General features: G+C 44.6%; 2 protein-coding genes across 2 annotated transcripts; both read left to right on the forward strand.

Annotated features, from left to right (window-relative positions):
* The first annotated feature begins 1,489 nt into the window (after positions 1 to 1,489).
* LOC119725330 (F-box only protein 30-like) lies at positions 1,490 to 4,551 on the forward strand. The gene is made up of 3 exons (XM_038196722.1): positions 1,490 to 1,680; positions 2,562 to 2,921; positions 3,733 to 4,551. The coding sequence occupies exons 1-3, from the start codon at positions 1,540 to 1,542 to the stop codon at positions 3,949 to 3,951; spliced, it is 720 nt and encodes a 239-aa protein (XP_038052650.1). The 5' UTR covers positions 1,490 to 1,539; the 3' UTR covers positions 3,952 to 4,551.
* Positions 4,552 to 6,858: 2,307 nt separating this feature from the next.
* On the forward strand, positions 6,859 to 11,866 carry LOC119726017 (F-box only protein 30-like). Its single transcript, XM_038197636.1, has 5 exons — positions 6,859 to 7,563; positions 8,038 to 8,208; positions 9,064 to 9,261; positions 10,433 to 10,789; positions 11,648 to 11,866. Exons 1-5 carry the CDS (start codon positions 6,859 to 6,861, stop codon positions 11,864 to 11,866), a joined length of 1,650 nt encoding a protein of 549 aa, XP_038053564.1.
* The last annotated feature ends 1,225 nt before the right edge of the window (positions 11,867 to 13,091 follow it).

Consider the following 13,091-nt stretch of genomic DNA (forward strand, 5'->3'; position numbering starts at 1 on the left):
ACTACGTACCAGCCGCCACCTCATCAAGCGCCTCAACTGTGCCAGGATCCCTGGACCTAGATCTTCGCGCACATTCGACCTCTTCCCTTAAAGAAAAACCGAAGTGCATGTTCATGTTCTGCTGTGCGCAGGTTGGTAGCTCCATTTTTTTGACTTGGGCTTGCTTCTAACAGACACAGTATTTTGTCGTAACCGTCAACTGGGTTTTGTTGATTATATGTGCCGAGTATCCCAATATTCGTTCAACCACAGAATATTCGAATTGCATTTTAACAAACACGTGAGATATCTAAAGAAGATGACAAAAATATTGTGTCGATGTCTTGAGAACCTGATGAAAAAAACTGTTAGGTTGTTTTCATTCGTATAAGTTGAGAAGTTTATTGTTTGTCATGTAATAGCTGAATAATACCGGGGTCTTATGTAGCGCACGTATCAACCACGACAATTAGGTACTCAACGTGCTGGAAAATCCTGTCTATTGTTAAAGACAGGTAAATGAAGTTTATGAGAAATAAGAGACCCGTTTAATATGTAGCACCTTATAAGGGTATACAAGGTGCTGCGGCCTATATTGCAGCCACTGCCAGAAACACCGGGGCAAACCTCTTCTCTTAGCGATAAGTGTTACTGGGTTATTTAACGTGCATTACACAACACACGGGACCTACGGCTTCACGTCCCATCCGAAGGACAAAGCAATAATGGTAAAGTGCCTTGCTCAAGAACACAAGCATCATATGTTCCAACGGTCAGGATTAGGGTCGAACACCATTGGACCACAGCACCCCACATAATTATGCCACTTTTTTTGCATATTCCCCAAACACGCAGACAGCCATTGAGATCACTACCAACATGATGAATCAAATCCAGTTTTGGGAACGTTTGCATTGGGAGCCAAGTGTTCCTGGTGTGCCTGATGTGCAGGCATAGCACGCATCATAGAACGCATGATTGGGATTTTATCGGATCCCGGTACCAATTAGTTCAATCCTAAGACTGGGTTTCATTCATCTGGTTCATGCGTAGCATCCTCTCACACGTGCTGATTGGACTGCACTTATCAGGGACCTGTACATTAAGAAATAGTGACAATGTATCAAACGCACGTAACCACCACTCAATGCGCTACATCCCTGCTCATTGTGCCCATGAAACATTCTTAACACCATCTCAACTCCCTGGGGAGTATACAGCTCGATGCCGCCATTTCGGCGCAAAGCAGCTAAAAACAATCACAATAACCATCTCTGCCCTCACAGGTACCCATTTACTCCTGGGTGGAGAGAAGCAATGAGTGACTAAGTGCCTTGCCCAAGGGCACACGCACCATATGACCCCAGGCTGGAGTCGAATCCACAACCTGCATCTTTACCCGCAGACCATGAATCCACCATTACCCTTATTAACCAAGAGGCCACAACACCAACATCGCATGCTGGACCAAGAAAACCTTGTTGGTATATTTGTCTTTGGCAGGATTTTAGATTGGACGAATTTGGGTCCCACTACAAGTTCGTTCACGATGAGGTCCACATGGGTCTCGATGGCTGGCTAGTTCAGCGCTGCCCTCTAGCGATCTATGGTTGCACGTACTCGCAACATCAGCACTACCCCAACCAGGAGTGCAACAGAGTTGTTTACAACCAACCGCTGGAGAGTTTCACATTCAAACGGGTAAGGGGTGTAATCATACGGTTTTTGGCTGGTATGAGAGGCCAGCTTTGCTTAATTAATTTTTTATAGCCAAATAAGCTACCTCTGAGTTGGAATGTTTCCAACAGAGTTGTTATAGCTCGATTCAATGACTCGACTCGAGTCCGACTCGAGTCACAATTTTTGGTGACTCTACTCGAGTCGAGTCCCTAAGGGCAATTGACTCGACTCGACTCGGGTCACTGCGAGCAAATGACTCGACTCGAGTCCCTCATCAGAATGACTCGACTCGACTCGAGGAAGGAAAATACTTGACTCGATCTCGACTCAACTCGACTACACACTGTGACTCGACTCGACTGGGCTCGATTTGACCTTCCTGACCAGATTCGACTGACTCGAGTCACTTCTTTTAAATGACTTGACTAGACTCGCGTCACAAGAAAATCAGTGTCTCGTTACAACTCTGTTCTGCAAGCGAAAGCGCATCATACACTTTATATTAGGCCTATGTGTGGTTTTATATTACTAACAGGTCTAATAGTAGACGACAGTTTGTTATTAAATTTGCTCTGATAGGGCGACCTCATTAAGGCAACACATATTCGTCACCGTTTTCACGAAGAGCCACATATGTCCAAAATTACAATTTTTTTCGATTTAGATTTTTTTCAATATTTCGCATTAAAACAATGTACTTAACCATTTTTATATGGGTCGCTAGAGGGCATCGCTGAACTAGCCAACCATCGAGGCCCGTGTGGACATCATCATAAACGAACTTAAAGTGAGACCTAAATTCTTCCAATCTAAAATCCTGCCATGTAAGTGTCGTACTATTGTGGTTGTTAATTTTACTATCATTACCGTTATCGAGATTTATCATTTCACCCCACCAAAAGGTGGAGGATATCTCCAAGGATACAGCTCAGATTGAAGAGATGCCAGCATCAACCAACGATTACACGGGACAGACTTCAGCAGCTCTACCAAAAGGCAACTCGCCATCGGGTGAAACGGACCGCTGCTTCACTGCCCGACCCAGAGTCCACCGATCTCTCTCTTGGGAGCCGGACTACCTCAGCCTGCTTCCCGTAGAGCTCCTGCGATACCTCACCTGGTTCCTGGACCCCTTCACCCTGAATTTCCTGGCGCAGGCGTCCAGGTGCCTGCGTCTTGTATGCTGTAGCGTCCTGGAAGAGCGGGGGATGGTGGTGCCGCAGTGGGAAAAGATGGACGGAAGATGGAGAGTCGCTAAGGAGGTATGTATATTGTGATTTCATTCGTCAAGAACAGTCACATGTTCAAATTTAACAGGGGGTTGGTAAACAGGGGTTGTGGGGTGTTCGTCACCTCCTGGCCCAATATTTTATTTATTTGGTAGTTAGAGCCACAGAACTTTTGCAAACGAACTTCATCAAAACAGTCGAGCAGCAACGTTGCCCGATTGTTTTGCCGTTCACGCACGGGTTCTATGCCTTTGAGACTCTCTGAAATCCGAATCTGGATAATGGCATATCTCAGCATCGTAGGGGAAATTCAGATATCCAACCTGGAAAATGTGTTTTTCAAATCTTACATGTCTATTATCTAGTAACACCCGTTAAACCTCGTCTGCTTGGTGAGTACCAATGTTCCTCGGCGAGACCAAATAATGGGCTGGGTACCTGTGGTCCCTAGCCATGTTTTTCAGTCCCTATGTTCCCCTAAACTAACCCTAACCTAACCCTAATATCGGGAATGCGGAACATAATTATTGGGACTCTGGAACAGGGGTCTACCCGATGTTTCCCGATACCGATGTTCCCCGAAATCCTTTAGATTAGGGCTAGAGTTAGGTTTGGGAAACATCGGTATTGGGGAACTTAAGTGTACACCCGTGGGACAGAGGGATTTGGGAACATCGGGTGGACACCGTTTTACCGGTAGACCTCTATGAATCAGTAGTAACGAGCATAACACTCAGTCCTTCATAACGTTGGCATTGCCCCCACACAAGAAGCGGGAGGTTGCATTTTGCTGCATGTTAGTGGTCATGTTGATATTTTCTTATGGAATTTTGTTTCTCTTTAGGTCTGGAAGTTCAGCACAGCAGTCAGCCCAGTCCGTAAGTGGTGCTCGACCGAGCCAAACCGTATGGCCGCTCATCTCGCGAACTGTCCGTACAATGTCACACATCCGTACACGGGGCCGCGTGTGCGTCGCATCATGATGAGAGATCCACAATTGCCACCCGCGTCGAAACATTGGACGTATGAGGGTTTGGAATATCCGTGTTGGAATGATGACTGAAAATAAGTCATGAGTGGAGCCATGAATGGAGTCGTTAATTTACAGTGCCCTTTTGTCTCTAGTGATCCAAACATTGTAAATGGCCGGAAAATTGTACCCAGGACAACCCTTTAATATTTCAAGTGTAGTAGAGGTAAATTTAAGTTGTGTTTTTTTTTCACTGGTTCCTTTACCTAACAATTTTCCGGCGGCATTTTTTTTTTATCTATGTCATCTTTAGTGGAGTCAAGGAACCAGAATACTTGAACATTCGTGTTTTTCTTGGTCTTCAACCATCGTAACAATATTTGGATCTATTATACTAACCCCCAAAATAGTTCATTTCTGAAACTTACAGCAAAAGCTGGATGTACATGTACATTCCCTTTTAAAGGACTATAACATCCAGTAGGGGGCCATTCAAAATTCTCAATGTCTTTAAATTTTGATTTGTTTTTTCCAAATTGTTTTGACCCACCTATCCACCCCTATATTCGATGTGAAAAATGTGATTTGTTATGCAGTATCAAAAATCCAAATACATGTACATGCGCTTGCATGCACATACATTCGTAAACACTGGCAGTCGTGGACCCCCTTGGTTTTGTACACACATTTCAATCGAGGACTAACGGTCAATTGTGGACGTTTTGTTTGCATGAATTGTGTCCTTACTTTTTTTCCCGGTCCACGATTGCCGGTGTGTAAATACTCAGGTACACACAGTACATGTACACACAGGCCCGTCTGTACTGTCGGTTTGTATTGGAAACAAAGTTGGAAAACAAATGCAAGCAAAGAACGCTGGTACATAGGCAAGTCAAACTATCTAGATTTTTTTGTTTTTTCTTGCTTTTTTATGAAAAGTGAATTTTGATTTTCAATTATTTACCTTGACCCACCCACCCACAATTAGGACAAAAAATTCAAATTTAAAAATTTTGACAGTCTTTTGAATAGTCCCCAACAAATAAATGTGCTGGTTTGCTTTTACAGGCCTTTACACAGTTTTAAAAGTTGGTTTTAAATGGCGCCCTGTACTTAAAAATTTCGCGCAATATTCAGAATTAACGAATAAGGAGCGTCCTGTACTTAATTGCAAAATTGAAATTAATTAATTGATTGCTTGAATTGACTTGGACCGAGTTTTTGTTTTCGTGATATGTCTCATTTGAAAGCTCACAGAAATTTTTGATTTTTTTTTTTTTTTTAATTATATTCGTAAACAACAAAGTTATTGAGGGTCATAAGAAAGACTTTTTTTGACACGACGTATGATCTGACGTTGCGCCGGAATACTACTATCGAATTCACACTAGCACTGTACAAGAGTGGCGCGGATCCAGAGTGTTCGGGGGTCACACCACCCCCACCCGGCCCCCGCCAGCTCTGTCAAAATGATTGAGCATATTGCTTTAAAAATAATGCAAACCTCCCCCCGCCCTCTATCTGTCCGACACCCAAAAAATAAACTGGTACCGTGACGTCCAACTGTGCACAAATAACGGACAGGACAGAAGCAGCTTGGTTAGGGGGTATTTTGTACACTGTTCTTTATAATAGATCTAATAATCGTGGGATTTGAACAGCGCCCCCATTGAAAGCATGGTGTGAGCCATAATGCATCACATCGTTATTTGTTCCCGTATCATTGAATGTTGTATATGGCGTTTCTTACGTCAATTGCAAATTACGCCATTAATAATGGTTGTCATCTTGATCGAACGAAACTTCATTTTGATTGTATTTAAGAAAGGCATTTTTTTCTTCTGCAACTGAGTAAAGGAAATTACCATAGGACTATGCACTTGCGTGAAAACTATCACGGGATTGATATAGTCACAAATCATGAGGACTTTTGGCTTAAATTTCAGTGGATATAGTCGGAGTGCCATTGTGACGTAGTTGCTTGTATGCAATGTGCCAGTGAGCCGTTGGATCGAACCCTGATGAATTATTTTTTGTCCCCGTTTTTTTTTCTCCCAAAGTGAATGTTCTATCTATAATTGTGATAAATGAAGGGAACCATTCTGTTAATTACCCGACGCATGCGCGTTATTGTCAGTGACTAATATTTCGTGCAGAAAAAGCATTGCGCGCCCGCAGCGCCCCGGGGCCTGAGGCGATTTACTACGCCCCCCCCCCCCCCACCCGACCCTTCCCCCTACCCCCAACAGACCCTCCCCTCAGGCCCAAGTTCGCGCACCGTCGCACCAGCGTCGTCTTGAACAAAGACTAGCATTTTTTATCAAAGGCCAAGGTCCATTTTGGTGGCCGCACTTTGAACTTGTAAATTTGCTGGCACTGTCGGCCTTGCAGCGCATACTGACATTATGCATTGGGCGAGCGTGCATCTATGCATGAAGAAGCGGCGAGAAGTAAACATCAAAACGAATAGGCCGAGGCAACTTTGGAATTAACGCGGTTAGAATTTAGGTAAGGATCGTTAATTTGGTAAGTTTATGAAGTCGGCCTACACTTTTAGCATATTTTCTGAATCATTCTTTTGCGTTTCAAATTGAGCACATGCCCCAAAGCTTGTTCAAGTTGTTGTACCATCATGTATGGGTGTACTAACTTGTAACGCCAGGCTTGCCATCGTCTGTGACCACAAAACAAGACACTGGAATGAGTATTAAGCAAAATTAGAAACGTTAATTTCGAATTCTGTTTTTGTACAACTGTATATATATGTATATTTAATATATAGGCCTATATTTGCATAACTATTCGTGTACTTGTGATCATATTAAAGCAGTGGATGCTTTGAATTACGTTCTGTTTTGTTTTCAAAATGCATTTATTTAACTATCCTATAATGACTAGAGACATTTTTGGATCTTCTCTCATTTCAGAAAAATGGAGCAACACAGCCACTGCAGGTCCTGCTATAACATTAGGTGCTGTACGGATCTGACGGCGTGCAGGATGGTGCACTGCGAGCTGGAATGCGGGGCCAGGTTCCACGCCTGCAAGCAACATGACCACCTCGCGCTGTGCCGGAATCAGCCCGTCGCCTGCCCCAACGCGGGCTACGGCTGCCCGACCCGCGTGCGGAGATCACAGATGCGCAGCCATCTTGGCCGGTGCCCGGCCAGCGTTGTGCAATGTAAGATGGAGTGGAGCCGGCTCCGGGTCTGCCCGAATGCGCGGGAGAATCTGAGCGACAGACCTCTCCGTCTTCTGACAAAATCCGACCGGGAAGACCTCGACATCGCACTCACTCTGCGGGACCAACGCATGCTCTCCGAATCCGTCCAGGCATCAGTGGAGGCGCGGGAGATACTAGCAAAAAGTAGTGACGAAATATATCCTGCCGTACCCTTGCCTGATAGTGCGTCTAAGGGTCAAAGCTTAGAAGATAAATTAATCGAGCTTGACTACATCTTTCAAACAAAAAAATCGGATTGTGCTTCATATTGGCACAGTAAGGACAGTGTACCTTGCTACAAGAAGAGATGGCACCCTAAAGCCACAGAATCCGATCTCCATCAATCAGAACCAACAGAAGGAAGCAAGTTGCATGACGGGATAGGTGAGGAGATAAAAGAAGAGAGAACCGACCTAGTACCAGCCTTGTTCGTTGGTAGGCAACCACTCAGAAGTGATTTGAAGATTGTCATGATGAGAAAGGTAAGTTTAATGTAAATAATTAAGACCAAGGTGTGGTCAACTTGGTGGCGCTCACAAAAGGTGCAGTTTACACCGTAAAGTTGTAGGCCCCTAAAGCTCACTGTATAGTGTACACACTTGTATCTTGCTGTATTGACGCACCGTATACAGTAGTTGTATCGTACAAACCTTTATGAACAATTTGAACATCAACTTCCGAGATCTGATTTTGGGGGTTGGGTTTCTTTAACGGACACCCGGGTATCCGTGTTTTTTTCTTTATTCAATGGGGGACTTTAGTCAAGGCCCGCGTGGCTATACCCGGACGTGTGGCGCCCCGGATGCTGGCACGAGAAAAGACCAGTGTGAGTGGCGAAGTCGACGGTACTACCCGTAAATGCGCACCCTTAATCAACTCTTATCATAATGTAAATAATGTGTGAGGTAAACAAGTTTGTCTGCCATTGTATCACAGTATTTACACATCTCTTAAAGATGACTCCAGGCGATTCATCCCGAGAGGTGCAGGGATGTGGCGTAGACTCCGTACCAGCCTCCACCTCATCAAGCACCTCAACTGTGCCAGGATCCCTGGACCTGGATGTTCGCGCACGTTCGCCCTCTACAGAAAAAGCCAATTGCACGCTCATGTTCCGCTGTGCGCAGGTTGGTAGCTCTAATTTTGACTTGGGCTTGCTTCTAACAGACACAGTATTTTGTCGTAACCGTCAACTGGGTTTTGTTGATTATATGTGCCGAGTATCCCAATATTCGTTCAACCACCGAATATTCGAATGGCATTTTAACAAACACGTGAGATATCTAAAGAAGATGCCAAAAATATTGTGTCGATGTCTTGAGAACCTAACGAAAAAAGCTGTTAGGTTGTTTTCATTCGTATAAGTTGAGAGGTTTATTGTTTGTCATATAATAGCTGAATAATACCGGGGTCTTATGTAGCGCACGTATCAACCACGACAATTAGGTACTCAACGTGCTGGAAAATCATGTCTATTGTTTAAGACAGGTAAATGAAGTTTATGAGAAATAAGAGACCTGTTTAATATGTAGCACCTTATAAGGGTATTCAAGGTGCTGCGGCCTATATTGCAGCCTCTGCCAGAAACACCGGGGCAAACCTCTTCTCTTAGCGATAAGTGTTACTGGGTTTTTTAACGTGCATTACACAACACACGGGACCTACGGCTTCACGTCCCATCCGAAGGACAAAGCAATAATGGTAAAGTGCCTTGCTCAAGAACACAAGCATCATATGTTCCTACGGTCAGGATTTGAACCCATTTACCACGGCACACGAGTCGAGCACCGTAACCATTGGACCACAGCATCCCACATATGCCACTTTTTTGCATGTTCCCCAACAACGCAGACAGTCCATGGCAAGCGGAGCCAAGTGGACCCGCAGACCATGAATCCATCAATGCTCTTAACCACGAGGCCGCAACACCAACATTGCATGCTGGACCAAGAAAACCTTGTTGGTATATTTGTCTTTCGCAGGATTTTAGATTGGACGAATTTGGGTCCCACTTCAAGTTCGTTCACGATGAGGTCCACACGGGTCTCCATGGCTGGCTAGTTCAGCGCTGCCCTCTAGCGATCTATGGTTGCACGTACTCGCAGCATCAGCGCTACCCCAACCAGGAATACAACAGAGTTGTTTACAACCAACCACTGGAGAGTTTCACATTCAAACGGGTAAGGGGTGTAATCATACGGTTTTTGGCTGGTATGAGAGGCCAGCATACAGTTCTTTGTACCTTGCTGGCTGGCTGGCTGGCTGGCTCCCCGGCTGGCTGGCTAGCTGGCTGGCTGGCTCCCCGGCTGGCTGTCCATCTCCTTTCCTGACTATCACCTTATGATGCTTGCCCGTCCATTATGTAGTATTTACATCACATGCGCTGCTTCTTTCTTGTCCCGACTGTAACTTTACTAACGAAAGATAATTTGTGAAGGGAAGATTCGAGTCTCAATCAGAAGTCAAAAGTGGATATTTTTTATTTCCAAGCTACAGCTTTGCTTAATCACTTTTCTTTATAGCCATTCTGAATCAACTGAATAGAAGTTTGTGTGTTCTGGGGCCAGCTGTACCAGGCTTGTCTAGTTGTGATCGCAAAATGATATGATGACACAGATAGAGGTCACGACATGAGTCTAAAGTCAACTAAGCTACCTTTGAGTTGGAATGTTTGCAACAGCCTGTTATGGCTCGATTCAATGACTCGACTCGAGTCTGACTTGACTCACAATTTTTGGTGACTCTACTCGAGTCGAATCCCTAAAGGCAATTGACTCAATTCGACTGGGGTCACTACGAGCAAATGACTTGACTCGAGTCCCTCATCAGAATGACTCGACTCGACTCGAGGAAGGAAAAATACTTGACTGGATCTCGACTCAACTCGACTACACAATGTGACTCGACTCGACTGGGCTCGACTCAACCTTCTTGACCTGACTCGAGTCGACTCGAGTCACCTCTTTTTAAATGACTTGACTAGACTCGAGTCACAAAAAATCAGTGCCTCCTTACAACTCTGTTTTGCAAGCGAAAGCGCATCATAAACCTTATATTAGGCCTATGTGTGGTTTTATATTACTAACAGGTCTAATAGGACGACAGTTTGTTATTAAATTTGCTCTAATAGGGCGACCTCATTAGGGCAACACATAATGGGTCGCTAGAGGGCATTGCTGAACTAGCCAGCCATGGAGCCCCGTGCGGACATCATCATAAACGAAGCTGAAGTGGGACCCAAATTCGTCCAATCTAAAATCCTGCCATGTAAGTGTATGTCGCCCTATTGTGGTTGTTAGTATTATTACCATTACCGTTATCAAGATTTATCATTTCGCCCCAACAAAACAGGTGGAGGATATCTTCAAGGATACAGCTCAGATTGAAAAGATGTCAGCATCAACCAAAGATTCTAAGGGACAGACGTCAGCTCTACCAAAAGACAACTCGCCATCGGGTGAAACGGACCGCCGCTCCACTGCCCGACCCAGAGTCCACCGGTCTCTCTCTTGGGAGCCGGACTACCTCAGCCTGCTTCCCGTAGAGCTCCTGCGATACCTCACCTGGTTCCTGGACCCCTTCACCCTGAATTTCCTGGCGCAGGCGTCCAGGCGCCTGCGTCTTGTATGCTGTAGCGTCCTGGAAGAGCGGGGGATGGTGGTGCCGCAGTGGGAAAAGATGGACGGAAGATGGAGAGTCGCTAAGGAGGTATGTATATTGTGATTTCATTCGTCAAGAACAGTCACATGTGCAAATTTAACAGGGGTTGGTAAACAGGGGTTGTGGGGTGTTCGTCACCCCGGCCCAATATTTTATTTATTTGGTAGTTAGAGCCACAGAACTTTTGCAAACGAACTTCATCAAAATAGTCGAGCAGCAACGTTGCCCGATTGTTTTGCCGTTCACGCACGGGTTCTATGCCTTTGAGACTCTCTGAAATCCGAATCTGGATAATGGCATATCTCAGCATCGTAGGGGAAATTCAGATATCCAACCTGGAAAATGTGTTTTTCAAATCTTACATAGTAACGCCCGTTAAAACTCATCTGCCTTCTTGACCAATGTTACTAGATAACTTGGGTGCGTACCAATGTTCCCCGGCGAGACCAAATAATGGGGTATGTACCTTTGGTCCCCTAGCCATAAATGTTTTCCAGTCCCTTTGTTCCCCTAACCCTAAACCTAACCTTACCCTAACATCGGGACTGGGGAACATAATTATATGACTCTGGAATAGGGGTCTACCCGATGTTCCCCAATACCGATGTTCCCCCAAATCCTTGGATTTGGGCTAGGGTTAGGGTTAGGGTTAGGGTTAAGGAACATTGGTATTTGGGGAACATATAGTTATTGGGGAACATAAGTATGCACCCGTGGAACATAGGGACTTGGGAACATCGGATGGACCCCGTTTTACCGGAAGATCGTTTCTATGAATAGGTAGTCTCGAGCATAACACTTCCTTCATAACGTTGGCATTGCCCCCACACAAGAAGCGGGAAGTTGCAATTTGCTGCATGTCAATGATCATTTTAATTTTTCTTATGGAATTTTGTTCCTCCTTAGGTTTGGCAGTTTAGCACAGCAGTCAGCCCAGTCCGTAAGTGGTGCTCGACCGACCCAAACCGTATGACCGCTCATCTTGCAAACTGTCCGTACAATGTCACACATCAGCACACGGAGCCGCGTGTGCGTCTCGTCATGAGAGGTCGACGATTACCACCACTGTGGGGTAGGAAACAGGGGGAGTACGAGAATTTGGAATATCCGTTTTGGGATGAATGAAATAAGTAACAAGTGAAAGTCGTCAATTTACAGTGCCTTTTTGTCTCTAGTGATCCAAACATTGGAAAAGGACAGAAAACTGTACCCAGGCCAACCTTTTTATATTCCAAGCAACACATTTTAACTCTCAACTCTCTTGTAAATAGTGTAAATTTTAAAAGAGGGACAAAATGTGTAAGCAATTCCAGTGTGATGTAATGTTTGCAACAGGGCTTTTAGGAGCTCAGTGAATAAACCTGAAGATGTAGGCCTATTTTCCAGTCTCATGCATCCATCATCTAGTAGTAGTATGATAGTCGAAGAGTTTTCAGACTACGAGTTTGGATCATTTCTCTGAATCATTCATTAGATATCATGGTCATGCCGTGAATCCACTTTTACCCCCCAAAAAACCCGAGTTGGTCTGTTATATTCAGAGTTTTGTATCGGGCTTACTGCCCTCTCTTAGGCCAAAAAAATATATTCGGTCTCTGGTCAGACCAAAGTTCCGGAATTGACGCGGCCACGCGGCTTTTTTTTTTTTTCTTCAAGCTTGGATTGTACAGACAAGGTAGGTACTATTTTGCTTTTTTTGTGTCCTCATGTACATTGGTGTCCTCCATACTTTGCCTTGGTGCTTTCGATAATTTGCCTTGGTGCAATTTCACATTCCTTGGTGCTCTTTGGTAAAAAATAGTTGAGGAGGTGCGGAAATCGAGGGCGCAGTTGGAGCTACCGCGGAACGTTTTGGAAAAAAAAAAGATCGACGCGCATGATTAAAATCGACGCGCGCGCTGACCAGAGACCGACTTATTATTTTTTTTTTTGGGGCTTATCTCAAGCTGGTAATTGGGTGGGGTGGGGTGGTATTACCAGATGAATGCCCAACACCACCAAGGAAGATCAAGGAGTATCGCTTAACTACTTGTTGGGCATGCCTATATCTTACTGCACACGCAGCTTGTCACAAAATTAACAGCCAATGTAGCATTTGTTTTTATCAAGTAATGAAACCATCTATTATTTTGTTGAATCGTTGAAAATGGTTCATGAACAACATGAATCCTGAATTGAGGGAATCTATATCCACATACAGTGTAGGCCTACATAATTGTATGTGTGTCCAGAGTGAGTGGCTGGTCACCTGTGGTTATGGCCATTTGCCTGAAGGGATTTACCAGATAATGTTACAGTGGGGCTGGTAAAAGATAACTATGAAAAGGGGAAATCACCTCATGTTAATGAA

Source organism: Patiria miniata, unplaced genomic scaffold (genome assembly GCF_015706575.1).
Source record: "Patiria miniata isolate m_02_andy unplaced genomic scaffold, ASM1570657v1 HiC_scaffold_19, whole genome shotgun sequence".
Lineage (NCBI taxonomy): Eukaryota > Metazoa > Echinodermata > Asteroidea > Valvatida > Asterinidae > Patiria > Patiria miniata.

What these genes read in the sequence shown, in the direction of transcription:
- LOC119726017 (XM_038197636.1), top strand. Translation starts at nt 6,859, where the DNA reads ATGGTGCACTGCGAGCTGGAATGCGGGGCCAGGTTCCACGCCTGCAAG. An exon ending in AGATTGTCATGATGAGAAAG is followed by an intron (nt 7,564 to 8,037) that starts GTAAGTTTAATG and finishes CATCTCTTAAAG; the next exon opens with ATGACTCCAGGCGATTCATC. An exon ending in AGAGTTTCACATTCAAACGG is followed by an intron (nt 9,262 to 10,432) that starts GTAAGGGGTGTA and finishes CCAACAAAACAG; the next exon opens with GTGGAGGATATCTTCAAGGA.
- LOC119725330 (XM_038196722.1), top strand. Translation starts at nt 1,540, where the DNA reads ATGGGTCTCGATGGCTGGCTAGTTCAGCGCTGCCCTCTAGCGATCTAT. An exon ending in AGAGTTTCACATTCAAACGG is followed by an intron (nt 1,681 to 2,561) that starts GTAAGGGGTGTA and finishes CCCCACCAAAAG; the next exon opens with GTGGAGGATATCTCCAAGGA. An exon ending in GATGGAGAGTCGCTAAGGAG is followed by an intron (nt 2,922 to 3,732) that starts GTATGTATATTG and finishes GTTTCTCTTTAG; the next exon opens with GTCTGGAAGTTCAGCACAGC.